Raw genomic sequence first — 27046 nt, forward strand, 5'->3', positions numbered from 1 at the left:
CAAATCCCGTTCGGGATAGTGTGCCATGAATTCTCAACCTTTTGTTAGTTCGTCCTCTCCCTTGACTTTGTGTGTCAGAGGCAAGTTAATATGGTTAAAAGAGCTCCTTACACTTGTCACAGAATCTCTTGAAGACTACAGAATCCCTAGAATAGCTTTTCCCTACCTTTTTTGACTGGAGGAATGATTGAAAACTTGTCCTGTTCCAGGGAACCCTTAGACACACATTATTATATCTCCAGTTCAAAAACAGTGTTTTCCCAGTCATGATCTCTCTTAGAACCCCTAATTATCTCTCAGGGAATCCAAGATTTCCATGGAACTTGAACTGAAAAACCCTGTCTTTGATGGCCACTTGAGTTTTAGCTAAGGAATTGTAACATTAAAAGCTGAAGGGCCTAAGCAGGAATTGGTAACACCAGAAGTTTATTGGACCAATTTTGTCCAATTGTCAGTTATAGTGAAGATCCCCTTCTTATGATGTAAAGGCAAAATAGAAACATTAGTATAATTGAAATAAGTAATAAATTGAATTATCTTCTCTCTCTCTCTCTCTCTCATTCTTTTTCTTACATTGGCTATTGCATTCTTCAAGCGTCCCACATCTAAACCTGATGTCCGGGAAGGAGTTTGGTCTGGCTTGGTTGGTGTAAGTACTTCCAAGTGAGTGTAATTTTATTTATATTTGCAAAACTGTAAAATACATGGTTGTGATTGCCTGGATAATTTCCTAGAATTGTAAAAAAAATGTTCTGTAATTTTTTTTATATGGTAGATAACAGAGCATGATTCATGGCCTTAATGGAAAAATAAGGTAGTGATTAAAAGTGTGTGTGTGTGTGTGTGTGCAAGCGCACACATGTGTAATGTCAGAATAAGTTTTTTACATAAGATTTCCCCTCATTTGTTCTCCTTTAAGTACACATACTAATTTATAGGAAAAGATGTTGGGAAATTGTACATCAGATTTGCCTTTTAACATTGATATTATAATGATCAGTTGCTTTCAATTTCTTGATTATTTTCTCTATTGATGAATTTTTGATAAAATTGTAACTAAGTTTTTTTTGCAATGGTATAAATTACGTATTTTACGCAATCAAATACGTATTTTTAAAGGCGAAAGGAAGGGGGAGGTAAAAAAAGGAAGCAGATGGTACAGTATTTTTAAGATATGAACCCATTTTTTTCAAATGAAGTACTGAGTGATTTTAAAGTGCATTTATACTGTTGTGGGAGCTGTATAGTTATATAATCACATCAAAGTAAATATGCATTTGCTTTGGGCTGTGAAACTCAATGTCTTGTGATATCACTTGCTATACTACAGTTATTGTAGAGAACACGCCTCTCATTTTTTTTCTTAGTCTACTTATAGCAACAAAATTGCCATTGAGTCAAAATACAATTTTCTGATAGGTGATTGAGTTGTTTGCCTTTATTTAGCAATCACTGCTTCTTTAGCATGGAACTTTCCGAACTGCTGTTGTTCAAGGAGCTATCCAACCCCACTGTTACTGCTTTTGAGGCCATGCCACACAATATAATGTTTTTGCATGGTCATAGGTTCCGTGTGGGGATATAAGAATTGACTGCAATGGCTGCAAAGTTTTTCACCCCTTCATCAGACAAATAATCAGGTAGCTGATGTGTAAAATGGATTCCTAGTCCAAGTAATCACTTCTAATTTTATTTTTGAATTGCCTTGATAAAACATTGAATTTACTGTGTTAAACATAATGTCTCAACTTGTGGGTCCTGACACCAAGTGGGACTCTTAAACTCAGCGCTGGGGTCATGAAAAATTTGGCAACAGTAATTCTGAATGCCACCCTGTTTACACAAATCTGTTAGCAACAACATTCAGTGTTTACATTGTACTCTACAAAAAATGATTCAACTATACTCCACAAATTGGAAAATCAGTCTGTTTAGTAAGCCTTCCACATGCTTATTTATTATCAATAAATGATTGATTTTTATACCTATTTTATATACTTATATACCGGTACCTGGGGTCATGTAAAAATTTATCGAGTTAAAGGGATTGTAATTGGAATAAGTTTAAGAAGCCCTGGTCAATAGAAAGGTCCTTTTCCTGTATGAGTGAGAGAAATACCTATATTACCGGATATATTTTGAAATAGATTATAATTGTTTAATAAGTACTCTTAAGTTCTTTGTACTTGCCAAGAAGGGAAGTGGCCATTAACATTTCTCACATCTAGGGACATGATGAATATATCTTCCCCTTCCATCTGACAGCCAGCATTTAAACCAGGGATCTTCTGATCCGCAAGCTTGTCCCTGTCTACTCAAACGGAGGGGAAAACTGAGACTGAAAAAAGCTTTCATCATGGTTGTATATTCAGGCAGCCCATTTTCCCCCCTCATGGCCTTAGCCTGTAATGTTTTAATCAAAGCCTGGGTTTTTGCTTGGACAATATCCTTGCCCCAGTCTACCTATTGGGCTCCCTGCATCATCTTGCAGTCATACTGCCTGTTGCTGATGGCCCTACATTTGATTCCCCTTGGACAGATGTGTCGGCTCTGCTCTTGGAAGCAGCTTTTTTTTTGGAGGGGTGGAGGGTTGAACACCTTGTGTCATACCTTAAAGCCAATGGCACTTGAAACCCGTTGCCAATACTTCTTATCCTGCAAGTACTCAGGCTGGATGTGTTTCCATGGCTCACTATGTGTTTCTAGAAAATACTACAAACCCAGTTGGTCCTCCCTACTATACTCCTGCTCCCTCTAACTTCTGTAATGAGTTTAAACTGTCAGGAAATAAGAAATTGGCATGCAGTTCTTTTTATGCACACATTTTTTTTAAAAATCCATTACCTATCCAGAAGTTTAGATCATTGTTACTCCCTTAGCACTTCTAAATTTCAGTTTCACAAACTGCTGGACTATCTATCTTTTTAAAAAAAGGTTTCAAAGGAACTGTAAAGATTTTCCATAAAAGTGCCAGGAACTCTGAATCGCCTATTCTTCCTAGTAACACGTTGTTTATATTTTACGCGATATCTGTTGGGTATATCATGAAATTCAGTCTGAAAGCAAAAAAGAGGTTGCACCAATCTGTTCATACATTTTGTCTTTAGTCCTATTTAGTAAGAGAGGGTGCAAAAATAAAGAAACTAGGAACTGAAACTACAGGCAGTCCTTGAGTTACAAACATCCATCTTACAAATGACTCATAGTTAAGAACGAACAGGAAGTGAAAGAAATCTAACACTAAAAGGGGAATTCACTCCTGAAAATCCAATTATCACAGGAAGAGAAAGTGAGGTGAAATCGTCTGAACAGGGGCACAGACAGCAAAACCAACACCACAGGTGTGTTATTTCTTCTTATCCATTTGGCTGGAGTTACACTTTAAAATGTACCTGTGCCAACTTACATACAAATTCAACTTAAGAAGAAATCTACAAAATCTATCTTGTTTGTAACTTGGGGGCTTCTGGAAGTTTGAATGATTCCATTGAAATTCTCTCAGTATTGTTCAGTGTATCAAGACACACTGAACAGGAATGATAAGATATGAATAATACTGTGACCAATAAAGTATCAATAAAATACACTCTACTTTGACCTTCGCTAATTTATTTAATTGGAATTGTCAAGCCTGTTGTGGTACATTTATGGCATTGAATGTTTGCCTTTTTTATGTTGTGAACCGCCCTGAGTCTCCCATGGGAAGATAGAGCGGGAAAGAAATAAAGTTTTACTTACTTTCTTTCTTACTTATTTACTTAGTTGCAGTTAACCTCTATCAAAAATTCTTCATCCGCTCTCCATTATGATTTCTTCTGTCGCAGGCTAGTTTCGCTTAAACCCTAATAAAAGATTTCTTCAGCTGCAAACTCTTCTCTCCACCCAGCAGAGGGCACTCATGTTCTGTTCTGTGAGTTGCGCAGATACACTTCATGACATCATTACCTTTTGATAAACAGACTTACGGTAAATGGCCCGTTATGTTAGCTCATGCATTATATTTATAAGACACCAGGGGAAAAGAGCATGTGCTCGCTGAGGAGATCACCAGGCGTCTGCCAGAGAGTACTTATTCTCATATGTTAAGGAATTTAAATTGCTCTAAGGAAGGGGTATGGGGTAGAACAAGAGATTCACTGAGATCCCCCTTTAAAACAGACAGACGAGCACCCATACAGAGTCGTACTTGCTTCCATTTTGAAGATACTCTTTTAAACATCTATTACAAATAGAATCTGTTAGCATCTCTTTTCCCTCCCTACTCTTAATACGAATGGACAAGAGGAGAAATACCAGATGACAACAGAGGCTTCTCTGCTCAATAGATGCAAATGCAACAGAATCCTTCTACATGTGCTTTTTGCAATTGATATAAAGAGGCATTGTGCCTGAAGTACTGAAAGGAATATTGCATTGTGTAGTAACATTTATACCTTTGTCCAAAAGTTAGAACTCAAATCAGTTCACCAAATGAATACAAAACCAGTAGAAATATACATAGATTAAGAAGTACTTCTTATCCAACTCTTCGTAGAATTAAAACTATTTTAAACTTAGTCATTTAAAAGGAAACGATAAGAGTAGCAGAGCACACTAAGAGAGCCCTTTTCTTGTTAACAGCCTGTTTCCCAAAAGTTGTTGGAATAAAAAAAGGTTTTGCCTACTGTTGGCAGGATATCAAGAAGTGAGCCAGTCTACCAGCCCGGGGGGGGGGGGGGGGGGAAGTACCAGGGCGTTGGAGTTTTCTCTCACATTTCCAGAGAATGTGCTTGTGGAGAATACATATCAATCAAGACTAGTACCGTAGCCATTAAGCAATTGGTCCAGTCTCATTTAAACCCATCCACATTGGCAGCTACCACTATTATATTCTCTTACCGCAGTTCCCACAGTTTAACTAGACAGTATGTAAACAAGGACTCCCTCTTATCTATCTCCAGCTTCAGGCAATTATTAGATTGTAAGTCTATGAGGTCAGTGGAGCAACATGTTTGGTAGTTAGTTGCATTCAGAATGGGGACCACTGGAATGTCTCTGGGAATTCTTCGAAGTGAGGGATTTAGGTCTTTCCAGTCTCTTCTAAGAACCTTGTGATACGCAAAGTACAGATCAACAAGGAAGAGCATGTACAAAGCAGCAAGCACTTCACACAAGGTGAGTCACTGGGTATGCCCCACCTTGCGTGACACCTACACAGCAACCATTTGTACTGTAGAAAGACAACCAATCCCCAGTCAAGATGTAAAAATAAAAACTGAAAATGGAGGATAAAGAAAGTAGAGGATATAGAAAGTTATGTGAAGTCCCAAAAGAAGGAAAGTTTTGAGGTGTTTTAACAATTTTCTGATTTGTACTTTTTTTTTTTTTTGCTTTTTTAAAATGTACGTATACCATAATTGTTTTAGAATAAAAATGCCGGTTTTAAGGAAACTTTAGGTTGAAAATCTACCAACAGAAATGTCCATGGTATTGGTCCTCTTTTGTTTATTAAAAGGAAGAGCACTTACTATATTTTCAGCCAGAGATTTTATGGAAATCACTAGAAAACCTCACCACATTGGTCACCAACCAGACAAGAATAATAAAGTGATTAAAGGAGAATCAACCAAAGACAGAGTAAAATAAATTGGTTTTTCCTGCACAGCTGAATGCTATAAAGGCTACCAAGCACTCTTCTGATAAAGATATTCCTAAAATTAAGTGCCACAACAGAAAAAAAGCCTTTCTTTGGGTCATTTCTGCCTCATCTGTGAAGGAGAGAGAACCTAAAGAACATCAGCTTGGTTAAGATCTGAATGGATAGGCAAGTTCATGTGGGATGTATAAATATGTGAGAGGAAGCCACAGGGAGGAGGGAGCTAGCTTGTTTTCTGCTTCCTTGGAGACTAGGACACGGAACAATGGCTTCAAACTACAAGAAAGGAGATTCCATCTGAACATTAGGAAGAACTTCCTGACTGTGAGAGCCGTTCAGCAGTGGAACTCTCTGCCCCGGAGTGTGGTGGAGGCTCCTTCTTTGGAAGCTTTTAAACAGAGGCTGGATGGCCATCTGTCAGGGGTGATTTGAATGCAATATTCCTGCTTCTTGGCAGGGGGTTGGACTGGATGGCCCATGAGGTCTCTTCCAACTCTTTGATTCTATGATTCTATGATTCTATGATTCTATGATTGGCATGCTTTGCACAGTCCAGCCTCTAGTAAATCTGAAGCAAAGATCAAGGCACCAGGAAAATAAGACCTCACAGCTATAGCAGAGAGTGGCCAGTGATATTTCCTTTTAAGGGGAGCCGTGATTGCGTTTCTCACTATTCAGTATCTGTTCAGACTCTTCAATATCAGCATTTGGAGAGTATTTGAATAGAAGTGAATGCCTGTTACTTGAGCCCTCTTTTGTGCACTAATACTGATGGTGCTTTCATTTCTTCAGAACAGCCTTTTCTAACAGCCTTTGTGTCAGCTGGATTTGCAGACTACAATTTCCACTCCAGTTGTTACAGTCTAGTGTTTTTGGAGGCACCAGGCTAGGGAAGACTACTCAAGAGCAATGGTTCTCAATCTTTCATATCTGACATTAAACCAGTCACTCTATCAAAGAATCTAGATCCCACCATCAAACAAACAAACAAACAAAAAACCTACTTTATCCAGAAAAGAAAACTTCTAGGTTTTTAGTCATTCTCTTTTTATATTTATCATTTTTAAAAGGTTTAAGCACACAAAATATTAAAGTATTATTGCAAGGAATAAAAGCAAATAAACAAAAATAAGTCAATTTATAGTAGAAAGTTGTTATAAGGACAAATAAGTATAGCCAAATATAACTTACTGCTTGATAAAATATTTTAAAGTGTTACTGGGAATAATTTTATTACTCTGGCTAAAACACAAATAAATGCTATAATTATGTTAATAATTAAAAAGATCAGTTTGACAATTTTGTGTTCCATCTAGGCTTTTTTAGCATTCTACTGAGATCCACTACCCCACAGTAACTGGTGATTAGAAAAATATTCAGACATTATTTTACAGGTGATGGAAAGGGGGTTCTTTGGGGAAAATATTGCATTCCAAAGTAGAAGAGACATTTCCTTAGACTATGGTCAATAGCAGCTTTGAGTGTTCGAACTAGCAATAGGTTATTGTTAGGACTGACAGGAGCAAAACAATCTCAAGTATTTGAAGCTGACATCCAGAAAATGGACATGTTTTTGATCTCTGGAGACTTGAGTGTTTAGCTTGAGGCTCCAGGGACAAGTAAAAGTCTTCCAGTTGAAGATAGAACTTAATTAACTTTTAATAGGATGTTTTCTGATGACAATCTAGTTGTTGTTGTTACCCAAACCTTAACTTTGGGTACAGAACTGAGAGTACAAATGATTAAATAAAACAGTTCCCTTGCCATTTTCTGTATTTGACAATATTCAGAGGTCTTGTAAAATCTTAAAGAAATTCAATTCATGCATGTAGTAGATTTGTTTCTCAGAGGCTTCTCCATCCATTCTTTTAAATGAGAGGGATTAAATGAATGACTATTTTCAACGTGTGAAGCAGCCATTGTCTACAGAAGAGCTCCCTGGTGGCTTTGATATAGGTCCTAATTCTTAACCATGGCTTCTTCAAAAGTGTATTTTTCTTATGCTGCCATCTGTTGCCAACCTCAGGAAAAATGGGGGCACAGGAAACAAAATGAGCAAGTCAGACATGGATGGAAGGAAGGAAGGAAGGAAAGAAGGAAGGAAAAGTCTGATTAAGTTTTGTCTTGAAGTGTCTGTTTTTGGGTTTGTCCCTGCATTGATCTGCAAGGGAATGAGGCAAGTAATGGCCCTTTGGGGACCTTCAGGACTTTCTTCTCAATGTCAGCCGTCATTTTCAATCACCCTCTCCCTCCCAGCCATTAATTTTGGCCCGGGATCATGGGAACTTGTCCATCTATCACACCTAATTGACACTAAATGATCTGTCAGTTTATTGATGAACGGCAGGAGTGGAATTGTCACAATATATTTTACTTTCTAACAACTCCTCCTGACAATTTTACCTTGTCCATCTCACTCTCCTCACATAAATCTCCATTGGCCTCTCGTTCCTTCTCTTGGGCTGTTCTGGTGCCAGCCGCCTCCACACCATCAGCACGCATCAAGGACATCAAGATGGCGGTAGAGCTGCAGTATGTGGGGTTGGTTTTTTTCTTCTTTTTATAGAGTGGATGTTCCAGGAATGCTAACTGGCTCCTGTCCTCTTCTCCTTCAGTGTCATTGCTGAGGTGGTTCTCTCCTTGTCTTTCACAGACAGTTCTTATGTTCAGACCTAGTAAAAATAATACAGTGAAAGGACAGAGCAGTAGAATCACTATTGTGTTGTATCTATTTGCTTTTATTTTTTAATCCTTGAACTTAAGAGACAATCACCATTGATAGTTTCCCTTTTCTGCCTTGTAACACGATTTTGATCAAAATATTTGTTTAAATATTATTTGATTAACATTTTATCCCAAATGAAAAACTGAAACACTGTTGCTCTTCATTTTTCTTAAAATTCCTTTTGGATATTTATTGTTTGAAGCAGGCCTTTACAAATACAGGTACTCATCGTATTACAAACATCCGACTTACAGACACCTCGTTGTTAACAATGGGGGTTAGACAACAGAAAGCGAGATAAAATTACTCGTAGGAGGGGAAATTCACTCTTGAAAGAGTTATAATGGGGAAAGGGGGTTTCAACTGAAACTTTATCACCAATCCTTGTTTCCACAACAAGCCATCTTTTTCAAAATCCAATTATCACAGGGAGAGAAAGTGGGGTGAAATCTTCTGAACAGGTCCACAGACAGCAAAACAAGCACCACAAGGGTGTTATCCTTTTCCTATGCTATCCAAAGTGATTGAGATATAGATGTTAATTTATGTGTATGTATGGCTGGAGTTACACTTAAAATATACCTGTTACAACTTACAAATTCAACTTAAGAACAGACCTACAGAATCTACCTTGTTTGTAACTTGGGGACAGCCTGCAGTGGTAAGTAAAAATTATATATGCAGAATTTCCTGACTGGTAGTCCCAAGTGGTTTCACAGAGATGAGTTCTGGCTTTAGGAAGTATCATCAGTAAATATATACCAAAGAAAATCATACTTTTGATTATTTTCCTCTTAGCTAAAGTTTTTGAAGACATGGATTAACATTTATCTTTTTGCAACCCTTCAAAAATAAGGGGTTGTTTATTGCACTTCCCTTTTGTTTTCTCTTTTATACCTGGTAGGTAACTATGGTAGTAAGTCTATAGCAGGTCTAAATCCAGACTTTTTGGTGGAGACACTGAGGTCTGTAACCTCCACTTTCTAAGAAAATAGTGACTACATTTTTGGGGAAAAGAAAGAAATAATTCTGAGAATTGTAGATTTTTGAAAATGCTAAATTTCTATTTGTGATCCACTGCAAAGGATTTGTTTGAGAGAAGCTATGAAAATTAAAACCTTCATGTAGTACAAATTGTTCATCGGCAGCCACATAGAATCTGACCCAAAGTTTACACTAAGTGAGCCAGGATTAAGAGTTGACCTCAGTTACGCATTTATTGCTAGAACAGTACTCAATTTCAAGAGCCCCTGAAACATAACTAGAACCAATATTAAAGATTGTGTCTGATGGATTGTAGTTGAAACGTATACAACTCTGAAATAGCTAGAACAGAATTGTAATTATTTAGTTTTTCATAAACAATTTTGGCAAGGCAATGCCTTTAAAAATGCAATGTGTTCATTTGTTTATCCTTATTTTATTTTTCTCACTTCATTTACCCTTAATTGTGCCATTTGTTGGCCACATCTGAGTATCTGTGTAGCAACCATTGCTTGTTGTGACATGGAATCACATGTAATGTGAACCAGTGTGATTGATCCAGAAAATGTTGCCTTTCCTCCCTTTTTTTTCTGGTTACCTCATTAAATCTGGCTATTTAACATCATGGGTGGCATGCTACTGCTCACCATTTAATCCCTGATTAACAAGATTATTGTGATCAGAAAGGAATCAGGGGACAGAGCCAGGTGCACAGAAAGCTATAAGAACATTGGCCCTCAATAAGGTTTTAAAAATAAAGATGATTGCTTGTATCTCTTGAAGGGAAATCCTACATCACCAAGCTTGAATTTCAAACTAATGATTTCAAACTAACCATTCCTAGCAATAAAAAATTATAATTATCCTGTCCATTTTATGCAGAATTTTAATTATGACACTAAAATCATTAGTTGAATAATTTGACATTCAAAGAGGGAAAATATTTCTTACTGATCCCAAAACTGGAATTTTTAACTGATATGAAGTTTTATAGTTGGAAATGGGAAACCATATATGGTAGAAACTAGTAACTTCATGAGAGAGGACCAGAAAGTGGTTAATTACATCATCATATCTCTTTTCTTTTGGTTCTTTTAGTTTGAATCCATTCCCAAAACTTTCCATAGGGCCACATCATAAAAGCTCAAAACTTTGCCGTTGGACCAACTGCTGTATTTTTGTTTTTTCCTTAGAGCTACAAATAGTTTTTTCTCCATCTTTGAGATCTGTGATAGGACCTTTGTTTATCAGTAGCTTTGTTTGGAAGTAGACATATTTTGAATGCTACAAGCTTAACAAATTGCTGTTTTCTTTTTGATGAATCCTCTCTTCAAAAATAAAATATCTGTGAACATCAGTGCTTTCCTTCCCGCCTCTTTCTTTCTGTTCTTCTAGCAAGGGGGCATCTTCAAGAGGGTTTCATTTGGCAGGTCATTCTTAAAAGAAAGCTGGCTTAGACAGGCCAAGAATCCTTTTTTACTGTTGTGGGGAAACATCCCCTTCAGCTGTGATGATGCTTCTCCATCTGGACCTACAGTACTTTGAAATCGTAGTCCTTGGCTCCCTGTAGAGCTCAGTCAGTCCTTATCCCTCACAGTTAACACCACTGGGTTACTCTTTGTCTGTATTTCATTCTCCAGAAATGAAAAATCAGACCATACTTTCTGTGTGTATACATTTGTTTTTGTTTTGTTGAAGTTTGCAAAGTGGCATAATTTCTTGAGAACAGCACTGCTTGTTGCTGGGTTCGGGGCAATTTATTTATTTATTTGTGGTATTTGTATACCACCCTTCTCAACCCCAAGGGGACTCAGGATGGGGTTGTTGTATGTTTTTGAGGCTATATGGCCATTTCCTAGAAGCATTCTCTCCTGACATTTTGCCTGCATCTATGGCAGACATCCTCACAGGTTGTGAGGTCTGCTGGAAACTAGGAAAATGGGGTTTATATATCTGTGGAATGTCCAGGGTGGGAGAAAGAACTCTCGTCTGTTGGAGCTAGGTGTGTTTCAATTGGCCACCTTAATTAGCATTTGATAGCCTGACAGTTTTTAGGTGTGGCTTGTTAGTACCTGGGGGAATCCTGTGTTGAGAGGTGATTAGCTGTCCCTGATTGTTTCTTGTCTGGAGTTCCCATGTGTTTGAGTGTTGTGTTAGTGTTATAATTTTAGAGTTTTTTTTAATACTGGTGGCCGTATGGCTTCTTGGCTTGGACTCAGGGTGGTTCACACTGTTGGCAACAATTCAATGCTATTGATAAAAAAACAGTATAAAAGATCAAAATTGACATTAAACATGAAACATTATTAAACACATCACATAAAATAGCATCACATATCACACAAAGACGTAGCCGTTGTCTGCAATCAGTGGTGTCTGGTATTAATGTGGAATGCCATTTTTTGAAGATGGAAGAGAAGCTGTTCTTTTTTAATGTCTCATTTCTGTCATGTATAGAAGATGCAGCTATTAAAATGAGCACAAAAGGAGTACTCGAATGCACTGTAAGGGCAGTTGGATGAAATAATCTAGAAAATTTGAAATTATTTTTCAGTCATCACACAGCCCTAGCTTTTCTTTTCTTTTTAAAGCAAGGGTTCACAGAAGTAAAACATTTTAAAAGCAAAGAAATATAGTAAAGTAGTAAGGAAAATAAAAGGGCATGCTGTTTGAGGTATAGTCAGAAGGGGGCAAACTTTCCACAGAAATATCCATACATTCCAAATACAATTCCAGCTTGGGCTGTTTCTGTTCACTGTCAATTTGAGTTCTGCCCCATCTGCAGCCTCTCACCTCTTTGTAATGTTGTGGATAAATAAACAGCACGGTAGTAGTTAAGTAAAGTATATTGGGACTGTGACAAAGTTCATAAATGATGTGGTCTTTCTAGTGTAAGGAACACTAGTCTGTTTGGGAAGAGAAAGGCAGAATTGACTGCTGCGTAAAAATAAACCTCAGAATTGCTTGAAAATCTTTATGTGGAAAGACTGTGAGTTATGTTCAGTTTTGGTGTGCAGAACAACAACAGAATTATGAACTAATTTTTTTCATAATTTTTTCCAATCTAAATATTATGTCTTTTGTATCAAGTTCTGATCAGTAGATCTCCAGATTCCACTTTACAGCAAAAAAGCCCCACATCTCTTCTATCCCTGATGCATATATATGTATTGCACACTGTGCTGAAAACTATTTGGGACAAAGCATTTTAGAAAAAAATTAAAAATAATGAAATGGGTAGTGAAGAAGCAAATTTCAGGAAAATTAAGCTTTTATCTTAAAACATTCTACTTCTCACCTGTATCTAGTCACTCCTTTCTCATAGTCTCCAAACACGATACAAGCAATCATAGCATTTTCTGTTATTTCCCTAGTTCAGTCTCTCCCATTCAGTCCATGTAGCACAGCTGTATGAAGACTGACTTCCAGCACTCTGTTGTGCGTATTGTACTACAAGAAGGAAGACTAACTAGGGTCCTCCATGAGCTGCAGACATTAAAAAATGTCAAGGGCATTTGCCCACATTTATCCCACTTATGTCTCCTGTTAAAACAGGTTAACGGTGTCTAATTAACCACTGAACATTGTCATCCTGCATGAATATAGCAGCCTTGCTCTTCTAGGAGCCTGGCTATTTTATCTCCATTAAATCTCCACAGTATTCCATTAAATAGGAGAGAAACATTTTAACAGAGATGATGTCTACATTAGTGCTGTCTTTCACCCTTCGGCACTTAACCTCTGAGACAATATAATACTCATATAAGAGAGTTGCTTCTTCACCTCTGCTGTGGCCCTTTCCTTAAGGGGAAAACAAATGGAAACAACACTGGTCTAGAAGAATATATACAGAAAGTGTTACTTTTTTCATGGGTGTATATAGAATGACAGATGGAAAACAAAGGGAGAGTTGTATCCCTCCCTATTCCAAAGCCTCAGAGTCATAATATGGTCATACCTTTTCCTATCAGTCCTTCTAGATCATTTATCTTGTGAAATAGCCTTCTCAGCATAGGAATCTGCTGAAGAAAAACTAACAGGCAAAAGAGTTGTTGTTTATCTGTAGGCCTTTTTAGAACATGGTGTGGAAGAAAATGTCATAGGGATAGATCAGTTTTGTAGGTGGTCTGTGATCTCTCATAAATTTCTTGGTTGACTTCTTTGGGCTTTCAAGGTCATTTATTTGTTCCATTAATCAAACAATGGGATTTTTTTTCATTCTGTGTGAGTGGAATGGATTGTTGTTGTTCATTCGTTCAGTCGTCTCCGACTCTTCGTGACCTCATGGACCAGCCTACGCCAAAGCTCCCTGTCGGCCGTTACCACCCCCAGCTCCCTCAAGGCCAGTCCAGTCACTTCAAGGATGCCATCCATCCATCTTGCCCTTCGTCGGCCCCTCTTCCTTTTGTCTTCCACTTTCCCCAGCATAATTGTCTTCTCTAGGCTTTCCTGTCTCCTCATGATGTGGCCAAAGTACTTCAACTTTGTCTCTAGTATCTTTCCCTCCAGTGAGCAGTCGGGCTTTATTTCCTGGAGGATGGACTGGTTGGATCTTCTCGCAGTCCAAGGCACTCTCAGCACTTTCCTCAGCATTCAACACCACAGCTCAAAAGCATCGATCTTCCTTTGCTCAGCCTTCCCTAAGGTCCAGCTCTCACATCCGTAGGTGACTACAGGGAATACCATGGCTTTGACTAGGCGGATCTTTGTTGCCAGTCTGATGTCTCTACTCTTCACTATTTTATCGAGACTGGACATTGCTCTCCTCCCAAGAAGTAAGCGTCTTCTGATTTCCTGGCTACAGTCTGCATCTGCAGTAATCTTTGCACCTAGAAATACAAAGTCTGTCACGGCCTCCACATTTTCTCCCTCTGTTTTCCAGTTGTCAATCATTCTTGTTGCCATAATCTTGGTTTTTTTGACGTTTAGCTGCAACCCGGCTTTTGCGCTTTCTTCTTTCACCTTGATTAGAAGGCTCCTCAGCTCCTCCTCGCTTTCGGCCATCAGAGTGGTGTCATCTGCATATCTGAGGTTGTTAATGTTTCTTCCAGCAATTTTCACCCCAGCTTTGCATTCATCCAGCCCCGCACATCGCATGATGTGTTCTGCATACAAGTTAAAAAGGTTGGGTGAGAGGATGTAGCCTTGCCGTACACCTTTCCCAATCTTGAACCAGTCTGTTGTTCCGTGGTCAGTTCTGACTGTTGCTACTTGGTCCTTGTACAGATTCCTCAGGAGAGAGACAAGGTGGCTTGGTATGCCCATCCCACCAAGAACTTGCCACAATTTATTATGATCCACACAGTCAAAGGCTTTAGAGTAGTCAATGAAGCAGAAGTAGATGTTTTTCTGAAACTCCCTGCCTTTCTCCATTATCCAGTGTGGAATGGATACATGGTCCCATTTGTTCATGTATCTAGATGGAGAAGCCATGAACTTGGTGAGAGAGAAAAAAGATAATATGGTTTGGAACCATATTAATGCTAATAATGGCACATTTGGCCTGTCAATCCAGTTAAAATAGGCATTCTGGGTCTTACAAAACAAGTAATGGCCAGTATTAAATCAATATTTCTTCATCACCCTGTCCAGTTTCCTCATTTTTATAATATCATAAGAATATTAGTAGAATGTATCCAGTATTCTTTTCAGACATTGAACAAATCTATGAGCAAGACATGAGCCCAATGTCCTCTTATTTATGTTTGTTTTACTACCCTAATACTAGAGGTTGTTGTTGTTGTTGTTGTTGTTGTTTTTGTTGCTGCTGCTGCTGCTGTTGTTAAGCACCTTGGAATAAAAAAGCAATTAAACCGTCATAAAATTGAAACCAGTTAAATCAAATTACAAGACTAGGTTAAAGTTCCAGCACATTATAAAGGGCTATTTTCTCTGAAAAATCAGTTCTCAGAGGCCCATTAAAATAAATCTTTTTACCTTTTTGTGGAAAAATATTAAAGACAGTGCTAGGCTAGGCTCTCTGGAAAGGGAATTCTAGCTCCTAGTAACAGCCACCAAGAAGGTCCACTCCTTTCTTCACATCAGATGGCACCCATGAGAATGTTGGGACAAAGAGAAAGACCATCCTAGAAGATTTTAAAATATGTACAGCATCATACAGGAGAGTATGTTCTTCCAAATACCCTGGACCTGAACTATATAGCACTTTATAGGTCATCACCAGATCTTTGAATTCTATCTGGTTGCAGTTCTTTTGGCCAACTAAAAGTTTTGAACATTCTTCAAAGAAAGCTCCACATAGAACATATTAACAGTAATCCAAAAAGTAGGTAACTAAGGCATGCACGATATGATATCTCAATGAATGGATGCAGCTGGTGCATGACATTAACTGCACAAATGCACTTTTCCCCACTGCTAAGATCTAAGCTTCCAGGCTCAGGATTGAATCCAGGAGCTGCCAACCTGAAACTTCAGGCTGAATCTGCCTTTGGAAGATTCTTGTCTGGGTTAAGTTTCAATTTGTTTGCCTTCACCCAGTCCATTCCTGATGACAGGTCCGAGTTTGGAACAAAAACAACTTCCTTGGATTGAGGTGTTAAGGAATTGGGTGTCATCTACATAGTGATTAGTGATTGCGTTATCCTTCATTAACTATTTGATCCTTTTTACTTCTGCCCACCATGATGGTCATCACTAGTTAGGGTTAACATTTTTTTTATAATTTCACCAAAGTTAAATCCTGCCCTTGGTGATAATGTTTGGTGATAATGTTTCTATTTTTTATTGAGTGTACTACTACTCAGTTTCTGTAGAAGATCCACATCTACGTTGTTCTGTATGACAGGGGTGTCCAACCTTTTGGCTTCCCTGGGCCACACTGGAAGAAGGATTAATAACAGCAACATTAATGATAACTGATGAGCAAAACATAGGGAGGGGAGGGCTGGCATAATTTTTGTGGCATCCACCACCACAGATAATCCAAAAAAGTCTTTGTATAGTTGTTGTTGTTGTTATCTCACATTTTCTCTCCACAATTCTGCCTCATTTGTAGTGTCTTTTAAAATTGTAGAGAAAGTTTTCTGGCTGAACTTTTTACATGATTATAATGTGAATGGATAATACTTCAGTATTTGTGAATATAACATACTCTGGTTACTCTATTACATTCCATTGTCATCTACAAATTTTATGCTGAAAAAACTCACAATCAAGTTACCAAAAAATCACCAAAAAATCATAGTGTTTGAAGTAAGTTTATGTTTTTATGTTGGGCTACATATTGTACCATTTTGCTTTAGCTCTCTAGTCCTTTTGCTTACCCATTTCGATGTCTTTTTTGGTTCTACAATGTCCTCCTTTTTTAAAGGTGCAGAATTGTACATAGTACTCCAGATGTGGTCACATCATGGATTTGCATTATAGTGACACTGTTATTATCTCTCTCTCTCTCTCTCTCTCTCTCTCTCTAGCTATTCACAATCCTTTCTATGATAATATGCAGTATTATCTAGGTTTAGCAAACTTGGCAGCATGTTAAAACTAACAAGGTGTATCAAAAGAAAGTGCTTTGCACACTGTCACTTTAACAAGGAAAAGCAGCAGCTCAGATGTTATAGTGGCTCTTGGAGATGCCATCTCTTTTTATAAAAGCTGGGGGGATTCATAAGCTCTTGATGAAATGGATACAATCTCTGTTTTATTATTATTATTATTATTGGTGGCAGCCCTTCTGTGAAGGCAAGACATGTGGTGTTAGAAGCCAGTCTTCTTATGTTCCTTATCATGCTGTGCTCCCACTCGAGGGAATGAGCAAAGAGTATTTCCCAGTGCACCAAGTTAAAAAACTTCATTCTCTGAAATAGTCAAAGCAATCAGCAAGTGATGGAGTATCTGTTAAAAAGAAACCTGGCATTTAATTAACTTTTCAAAGTGCTGGTTCAGCAACCTCCATGTTTTACATTTTGAATATTGAACAAGCATCCCTAATCGGATCTGAATTAGTTCTGGGCTTGCTGGGGTGGAGAACGAGTAAAAGAGCTGCCTGCCATTGCCACCTTCTTCTTCCTTCACCCCCCCCCCCTTTTTTTTTAAATGATGAACTTCTGGTAACCCAAGCAGATTTCCCCTGATCCTTAGGGCTTCTGGCCCAATCTCTTCCAGTGTTGTATGAGGAAGCTAGGTTAAAGCATTGAATTCTGTTTTTATGACTAAAGAAAGCAGTTCAACCATTAGTACCTGCCACCAGCTTGGCACGATTTTCCTCTGAAAGCAAAATATGTTTTATTTGCACGTTACTGATGTTTTGAGTGAGTGTTCTGGGGTGTCTTGACAGGCAATAACATGCCCAAAGGATCTTTCAGAGAACTAAAATGAAAACATTTTTGGCTCACAGTTCTTTCCAGCATTTCATTTGATTTTCTATCTGCTAGTCAATAGAATTTGAAACTGCTCATGGCAGGCAATGTTATTTTGAGTTACATTATGTGATATATGTGTGTGTGTGTTCTCATTTTGGCTTTGCAAAATATAGTAGCCCTACCAATCCCAGACTTTAGCATGGAACAAATGATTAATTGTGATCACTAAACAATAGATCCTTCTAACTTAGTTTTCTCTCTCTCTCTCACACACACACACATATGTGTGTGTGTGTGTGTTTGTACGTATGAGAGAAAACTAAGTTAGAAGGATCTTTTGCTTAGTGATCACAATTAATCATTTGTTCCATGCCAAAGTCTGGGATTGGTAGGGCTACTATATTTTGCAAAGCCAAAATGAGAACATACATGCATTCGTTGACTACTTAAAACAACCAATTGCTATGATGACGCTCACTTTGAATAGCTCTTCTCCATAAGGAGAAGTGCTGTTCAATAGAAATAGAAATATTTCTAACTTAATTTGATTTACAAATTTGATTTACAAATGTTACTAATTGCTTGTTTAGTGATATTTCATAATACCAACCATCGATCTAGTTTTTTCAGTACAATCTGGGATTAGAGGGTTATGCCTGGTCTCTGCCTATCCACTGCTCCAGCACTACAGGTTTTTCAACATCTCTGTGATATAGGGCAGCAAAAGAGAAAACCCTGAAGGGGACCAAAAAAGAAAAGAAAAAAAGAACATTAAATGGCAAAAGGGACAATGGACAAAGGGACTTTAGAAAGGGAAAGAAATAGGGAAAATAAACATCCTCTATTCTGAAAAAGCAAGAAGCCCACAGTCACTCAATGCCACATAGGAGTTCCTCCTTTGTCAGGCCCACTGTCATTCCATCTCCTATCCCGCTCCTTACTATATCCATGAGTCCCATTGCCACAGTGTGATGACATTAAATTATTCGTGGCCACCCCTATTTATAGGATATTCTTTAAATAACTGGACTCACTGTTGCTTGCTTCTGAGTTTCAGGGATGGGAGAATGTATAAAAAAAAACCAGTCAGAATGTTTTGAAAAACAGAATGTTTGGCTTTGAAAAATAGGACTTGTTTGGGGAGAGGATGATGTATGATAATCCTAGGCATTAGTTATGACTGAGAGTGGATTCACATGTTACAAGATTGTAGCAACAGTAGACACACAAATGCCCTCTATTTTCCTCTATCATTTGCAGTGCAAGAACTTTGCATCTCTCTTGTGGTGAAATTTTTGTACTCCATGTATGTGTGCAGCTCATGCATCATGCTAATGGGGAATTGTGCAGGATGTTTCACAAGAGTTTTGAAAAGATAATGTCTCCTTTATTTTATTTTATTCTAAAATACCCTAATGCAAGACATTTACAAGCAGTTACTTTTCCAAGTCTGTAGAGGAGTCCAGGAGTTACCATGAAGTACTTCTTTCAAGCTCTAGTTCAGAACTTTCCAAACGTTTCATGTTGGGGATACTTTTTAGACCTTCATCCTTATGCAACACAGTAATTCAGTTTTACTGACAAAACGGAAGTTAAACCAACTCCTTATAAAGGTTTATACTACATAATATATGCATTAAATAATGTATAACATACAAGTTTCATTTACTGTATAAAAGAGATTTGGAACTTTTTATTTTACACTTATGTACTACAGTTGGAAATTATTTCAACTCAATCAACAAATTGTGCAAATTATAAAAGTTACAACAATACCTACACTTGAACAGCACCAGCCTTTGTTTGTGGGAGCGACGGGGGGATCATTTTTCATGTAACATACCTAGGGACTACAAGCGACACACTAGTGTATCCCGACACAATTTGGAAAGCTTTGCTCTAGATCCGAGGCTCATTCTTTGGAATAAATTTTGCCCTTTTTCAACATTGGCCTTTTCTTGTCTTGTCTTTCAGGTCAAAAAAGAAGCCTGCAGAACAAGATGTTGAAGAGTAAGTTTATTGCTTGACTATTGATTTACCATATATTTCTGCACAACTGTTGACATTTTTTCAGGCACTTTTTGGCTTGAACAGCTGAGCAAATCCATGATTATTCATTTAAAATTCCAACCCCCCATCATGGGATTTCAGGGTGGTGCACTTATGAAATCACTAGAATAAATGAAACAGAAAAGAGAAAGAGTTTAAATATACTAAAAATATTAAACAATGTGAATCTGAAATTTTAAAATGAATCTGAATCTGGTTAAAATAGGTAAAACAGTTTTAAACTATATGCAGATTTGCATTGGTATCTTTCCTCTCCAAGGACTCTAGCAAAAAGCCATGTTCTTATTTGGTACAACAATGACAACAACATTTGGTTCCAGTTGGGCCACTCAAGAGAGAGAATTTCATAGTTGGCACAGCAGAAAGGTTCTCTCCCAAGCCATCTCTCAGAGTATAATGCCAATAGTTATACAGTCTCTTCTGGTATATCATTATCCTTGTAAGATGCTAATAGCGATATGTTTGCAAAAGAATACAGAGTACCAACATTCATTTCCACAATAATTCACAGGATAGTGGAAGGATGTGGTTCATTGTGTACTTTTGCTTTCTTCAGAGGAAGGCCTTGGAAAAAGTTGTTTTATAATTTCCCTTCTAAAATGGTCTTATTTTTGTGGTTTCTTCCAGCCACCGTTTGAGGCAGCAGAACTCAGATGCAGCAGATGATGGAGGAGGTAATACCATCCCCTTTTAGCTGAAATTTTGGTCCAAACATTCCCACTTCTCAGGACTTTCCAGCTAAGGTGAATGGAAATGTCTTCAAGGAAGGCAGCAGATGAATTCAGGATACTTGTGAGATAAACTATCTAAAAGTGAAAGCAGCAGTGATGAAAATTTCTGTATTTCAGAACTGAGGGAGATCTCAGAACTGGGAGAAGACAAGAGGAAGCATTATATGTAGGATTTAGACTTGGTAGTAAAGGAGGTGAAATCGGTCATAACAAATTGGAGAATGTGGATTGTTTCTGTTTTCTTCTACTCTGTTATCTGTTCAAACATCATTTGTCTCCTCAAGGCAAACACATCTAACACATTTCAGTTTTTCCATTCTCACAGGTTCTCCATTAAGTACTTTCACATTCCTGAGAACTATTTAAAAGGTCTTACAAAGCTGCCTCTGTAAAAGCTAAGCCCATCCCATTTGGTGCCATGCCTGTCTCCACTGGATGAGAATGTAGAGGCTTGGATTGTCCTGCTGCTCCTTCTGCTGGCAGCTGTGATTTTCCATCATTTCCTGACTGGATTTCTGTTGATGTGAGCATCCAGCACCTAGAAATAGTTTTATCAGCCAATAGAAACAAGTGGAAAAGTACTCTAGGCACTGGCCTATAGTGATATTAACTAGACCAGTAGGAAACCTGGCAGACAAGGATGTGCCTTCTGCCAGTAGGTGCAAAATTTAACTTGAAATGACTAGAGTTCTGCCCTTGTGCAAGACTAACCTGCTGAGTTGAGTGCCACAAAATTATAACCACATTGCAAATCAAAAAGCTAAGTTAAAACTTGCATATAAACATAATGGAATAATGGAAGAGCTGGTTAAAATGAGATCTCACTGAGTTAAGACTCCAAGAGGGAAAATTTACACTTGAAACATGGAAAAAGCAGTTCATATCAGTGACAGAATGAAAGTACCACATATGCAGTAAATAGAGCAGAAAATTTGGGCTTGTACCTCTCACTGAGGCTTGAGACTTTTGCTGGAGCTGGATCTTTTTTTCTATTTGCAAAGTATAGCATATAACTACTTTTTCATCAGCTATATAAAATATAGGTTTTTTTATTTACATTATTTATACCCCGCCCTTCTCACCCCAAGGAGGACTCAGATCAGCTTTACAGAACACATATATGGTAAACATTCAATGCTGGTACAATTAACAAGGACACACAACACAAACAGAGGTAAAGGCAGTTTTCCCCATCTTATTCCTGCCGTCTTGGTGGCTGTGCTTGACTCTGGCCACGGGAGATGCTGTCGCTCCATCTTCCATGCTGAGGAACTTTCCTCAGCCTTTATTACCTCCCTGCTAAAAGCGGTACCTATTTTATCTACTCATATTTCTGCTGTTGACCTGCTAGGTGAGCAGGTGAGCTGGGGCTAACAGCGGGTGCTCACCCCGACCCTGACTCAAACTGCTGACCTTCCGATCTGCAGGATTTAGCCTGTAACCAGTATTTTACATTTATGTAGTAATAAAATTAGTGCACCCAAACTGCCTTACATTCAGTATTCAGGTCAGATTCTGTAATACAGCAACACAGTGTAAGATTGTTCATAGGGACAAAAATAGACTGATGTTATATGTTGTATTCTGGACCTTAAGCTTGTGTTTTTGAAGAGTGTAGTGATGATGATGATGATGATTATTATTATGATGATGAAAGGATACCAGAAAAAATATGGGTAATAATAAGAATTTTGGGCAGGAAAAAACTACTTTCACTGAACATAGTAGTCTTTTCAGTTGGACATCGAAAAATTATGGAAAGGCTTTTCATCTCACTCTCCTTTAGCGGGTCTTACCTCTATCATACTGAACCAAGGTTTGCAGGAGACAGCAGTAGCAGCTGCCATAGTGACAAAGCCGCAATCATTGAGGGACTTACTTTATTTAAAATAAAATTATTTCTATATTGCAATTTCACAGTCATGAGAAGTGTAATTCCTTTAAGAAACCCATCATCTTTAGAAATAATAATTGCAGTGTAGATATCAGATTCATTAAAGAAATTCTGCAGTCATGACACAGTGAAGACAAACCATATTTCCCATTCATTCCTTCTTTGGCACATCTGTGTGCACACACACCTAAACAATATATGTTGGCTCAAGAAGCAGCATACCTCAGCATACCTTTGCCTTGTATCTATCATGCTCCAAAACTCAAAGCAAGGTCTCTGGCTAAGTGCACCAAGAGAAGCCTACTTTAATAGGATTTAATATAGTGACAACCATAGGAATAATAAACTCTTGCAAGCAAGAAAAATTGTTTAATTCCTAAAGGACAGGCCTGGTTGAACCACTTTTGGCCAGGGGCAATTGAGGGCTTAATATTGTGTATGTAGCAATCTGGGTGATCTGAGAGAGAGGCATTTAAGGGTAATTGCTCAATTTTCTATCCATGTCAACAGGGAAAATGGGCAGAAGTGGCGGAGCTCAGTACAGTAATGGAGCTGGATGTGATGGGAGATGCCAGGCAGTGAGGGGAATTGGAAAAGTGCTATCTATGGAGAGTCTCCTCCACAGAGCAAGGTGCTGCTTTGAAGGCCAGACTGCTTTTTAAGTAACAATTTAAAAGAAGGGCTTGGAAAGGGGTGGTCCTTGACTCCTCATTGTGGATTAGCCTTAATATTTTGCTTCTGCTTTCTGGAGTTTCTACCCCTGGTGTAGTCTTGGGTGTAGTCTTGGGTGGTGCTGTGCAAGGTCAGTCATCAATAGAAACAGTCTTTTCCTACTTTGGGCTCCCCCTTCCTGCTTTTCCCTTTCTATTAGTGACACCCTTCATCTCTCAGGTTCTTCACAGAAATGAAGTTAGGGTTTGAAAGTCGCCTGGCTTCAGCAACTTGAAACACTCAGGTACTATATCTGAAATTGTGCTTTCCAGGACAGCCACATTGTTAATAGCAATCAATAAGTTCTACAGAAGAAATTGGGACCATGACTCAAAACAGCGCAATATATGGACCCCAGGCTGACACCAATTCACATGTCATGTATTGTGGTGCAGGGAGCCCTGTTCCCCCTGCGATCATTATTCAATAGAAGTGTCCTATTCGGTGTTCTAGTCAGTAGGCAGCACTATCCTCCAGTACTGTATGGACTATTTTAAAAGTATGCAGCATGTGTCATTCAGGTGTGCTGCACTGCAGTCCATTCAGCTCTGCAGCCAGCATAGAAATTATGGAAGTCACCATGCAAAATATCTGGAGGACATCCAATGGCCTACAGCTGCCCTGTTTGGTATTCTGTTCTGTTCCCCCAGTAGGCAGCTGGTGTGCCCAACCCTCATTTAGCAATTGCAAGTATTTTCATATCAGGAAAAAATACTTTTGCAAACCATTTTCCGCAAGATTATTAATAATTTTTCTTCCACGTGTATGGGGTCAGTGTAGCAATAAGTTAAGGTAAAGGTTTCCCCTTGACATTAAGTCTAGTCATGTTGGACTCTGGCGGGGGTGGGTGGGTGCTCCTTTCAATTCCTAAGCTGAAGAGCCGGTGTTGTCCGTAGACGCCTCCAAGATCATGTGGCCGGCATGACCGCATAGAACACCGTTATCTTCATGCTGGAGCTGTATTTATTGGTCTACTCACATTTTCATGTTTTCGAACTGTTAGGTTGGCAGAAGCTGGGCCTAACAGTGGGAGCTCACGCTGCTCTCCGGATTCGAACCGGCGACCTTTCAGTCAGCAAGTTCAGCAGCTCAGCAGTTTAACCTTCTGCGTCACTGGGTGCTCCCAGTGTAGCAATGGAAGGACCTAAACTTGGAAAACTGAGTCAACTAAATCAGGAGTAGGAAAAGGCCATTATTGTTAATTTTTTGTATTTGATCTGATAGCTGTTTATACTGAGAGATGTGCATAACCATCTTTTTTTTCTTTTTGTTACTTGCTTGCTTCTCATCTTCATTTTACCCATGTGCATTGTTCTTGCATAGTTCCTTCATATTTTCCAGAAATATACCTTAGAATCATAAGGCAGAATGACATGGTGCTTAGGCCTATTGGTCTTCCAAAATAATTTTCTTTATAAAGGCATTTTGTGACTATGAAGGATGTTTAAAGTAGTTAGGCATATAATTAGGGCACGGATGCTGAGCAGAGGTAAGCACAGGTTTAGAAAAAAGCTTGCTAAGTTGTGCCACATGCACTGCTTTCCTGACAGAATCCTGGGAAATACTAAAGCTACCATTATATCGCAGCTGTGATTGTTGAGTCCATAAATGTAGTTGACGGACTAGGTTTACCTAAAAGACCCTTTAAGAAAAAGCTCTTGAAATATGATTACAGAATTGAGACACCATCATTTGAAAGTGCCGGAGGCATGCTCCTTTGAAAATTGCAGCTGTAGAGGGACAGCAACAGAACCACATAGCCCTTGATTGTAGTGTTTTTCCCTCAGGACCTGCTCCCCCCACCAGTTTCTCATCTGATAGGAGTGAGAAAGAAAGCAGCGGTTAGGCTCCTCGTCTGTTTTATGAAAATCCGATTCCAAGTGGCTGTGATCAAACCCAGTTGGCTGTCAGCTGTGGTGGCCTTGTGTGCAGGGAGGGGGCTTCTGAGGCACTCCTGGATGCGGAAATGTCATGAATGCCACCTATCAAAGAGGCATTTTTAATAAATATATATGCCATTAAAAAAAACTGAGGAATTTAGCATAAAAGAAATGGCGGTTTGTCTTGTTTTTGCACCAGAGCATGAAAAGGATGAAATAGAACCAGGCATACCTTTTTCCTAACATAATGCAGTCACAGTCTTTTGAGAAGCTTCTTTCCAGCCCCATATTAAAATGGGGGGAGGGTACTAATCTGTAACATTGTAGGAGGTTTGCTGTTTGCTTTGCCTTCCTACCTAACCTGCACACACTGGTCCATGTGCAAAAGATTATGCAGTCTTATCTTGCATTAAATAATGCATAATAGCTATCACCTCTTGCTTTTCTCCTTTTAATAATTAATGCAGCTAAAATTGACAGCCTCACATATATACATGTTTTGGAAGGGTAGAAAAAGCCAGCATGTATTTTCCTCCCTGCCCCCAATTTGTTTACAAAAGTAGTTATGCTTAACATCTACCTTTAAATTTGTTGCAACATGCTCCTGTTTGCCATGAAACGATGCAAAGATTTACTTGGAAATCATTTAGGAATGGGCTTCCCCGGTAAAATTAATGACCCATCTAACCAGTTTTGCCTCCAAAAGTAATCACTGGTATATTGTACTGAGGAGGAGTATATAACACAGCTTAGAGATTTGTATGGCGGAAGAATTTGGTTAAATGACCTATGTTAATGAGTGTCCTCTTCAGGGATGTGGGGTTTTTTGAAATATATCCCATCAGGCAATCTTATTAGTCTTGGCAGAACTGAACCTTTATAAGCTTGTTTCACTTAACTTTCACTCATTTTCTATTTCTCAGAAAAATTTATTTAAAACCAAGTATAAAGAAGTGTGTATGTGTGTATATAGCAAATGTGTGCTTTTGCATATGCTTCTCCCCTAAAATGGTAATTCTTTGCAAAATATTATATTTGTAAGGCATCCCTTTACAAAATTAGGTTAATTCTAGTGAGGGGTTACTTAGCACACAATGGCACAGACAATCCTGTGTGCATAATAAGGCATGGAATAAAATGAATGCCAAACAAATCCATACATTAAACATCAGTGTGGAAAATTGAGCTTCTAGAATGCATATTTTGTTAAAACGGAGGCTATTAAACCTGAAGACCTAGAGCTTGAGTGCATGTAGCTGTTGCAGGTTGAAAGAGTTGTTTCTGAAGAAGCTAAACTAGGCCTGCAACAACTTATGGCCTTCCAGCTGTTTTCACCTTCAACTCTCAGAATTCCTGGCCATTGGAAAAGCTGGCTAGGGCTTCTGGGAGTTGAAGGCCAAAACAGATGGAGGGTCGCAGATTGTGCAGGCCTGGTCTAAACAAATCAAAGTTCTAAGGCTGAGCTTTTCTAGAGAGCTGCAATAGTCAGAACAGGCAAATTAGAGGTCTACTTTTGGGTAACTGGATGCTTCTGCTGCTAAGATCATACAAACATAGAGTTGGAAAATACCACCAGAGCCATCCAGGTGATCTCAACTCTGCCAATGAGGAGCACACAATCAAAGCATTCCCACAGATGACCATCTAGTCTCTGCTTAAAACCTCCAGAAAAGCAGACTCCATCATGGTCTGATACATCATATTCTTTGCTGAACAGCTCTTATCCTCAGGAAGTTCTTCCTCATGTTTAGGTGGAATCTCTTTTCCTATAGTTTGACTCCATTGTTCTCTGGAGCTGCAGAAAACAAACTTGTTCCCTCCTTAATATGACATCCTTTCAAATATTTAAACATGGCTCCCATGTCACCTCTTAATTTCCTCCAGTCTCAACATACCAACTCCCTAAGCTGTTCCTCACAGGGCTTGATTTACAGACTTCTACTATTTTGGTTCCCTTGCTGGCTTGGGTGCAAATATAGGGACCAGGAGAGAGCTGTGATTTGTTTAACTCACTGCCTCACCCGCTGTGCCTCATAACATATCATGAGCATGCCTTCTTTATGTCTGTATATGCCTTCAAGTCACCTACCAA

The 27046-nt window shown here is 38.6% G+C and overlaps 1 protein-coding gene across 1 annotated transcript in view; it reads left to right on the forward strand.

The window, feature by feature from the left end:
• The window catches only part of IFT43 (intraflagellar transport 43), a 67323-nt gene that overhangs the window by 21172 nt on the left and 19105 nt on the right, over positions 1-27046 (forward strand). The window contains exons 3-5 of the mRNA XM_060758135.2: positions 596-663; positions 19643-19678; positions 20366-20412. Coding sequence (XP_060614118.2) covers positions 596-663; positions 19643-19678; positions 20366-20412 — 151 coding nt within the window. The remainder of the gene's footprint in view (positions 1-595; positions 664-19642; positions 19679-20365; positions 20413-27046) is intronic.

Source organism: Anolis sagrei, chromosome 1, assembly GCF_037176765.1.
Source record: "Anolis sagrei isolate rAnoSag1 chromosome 1, rAnoSag1.mat, whole genome shotgun sequence".
In the NCBI taxonomy this organism is placed as follows: domain Eukaryota; kingdom Metazoa; phylum Chordata; class Lepidosauria; order Squamata; family Dactyloidae; genus Anolis; species Anolis sagrei.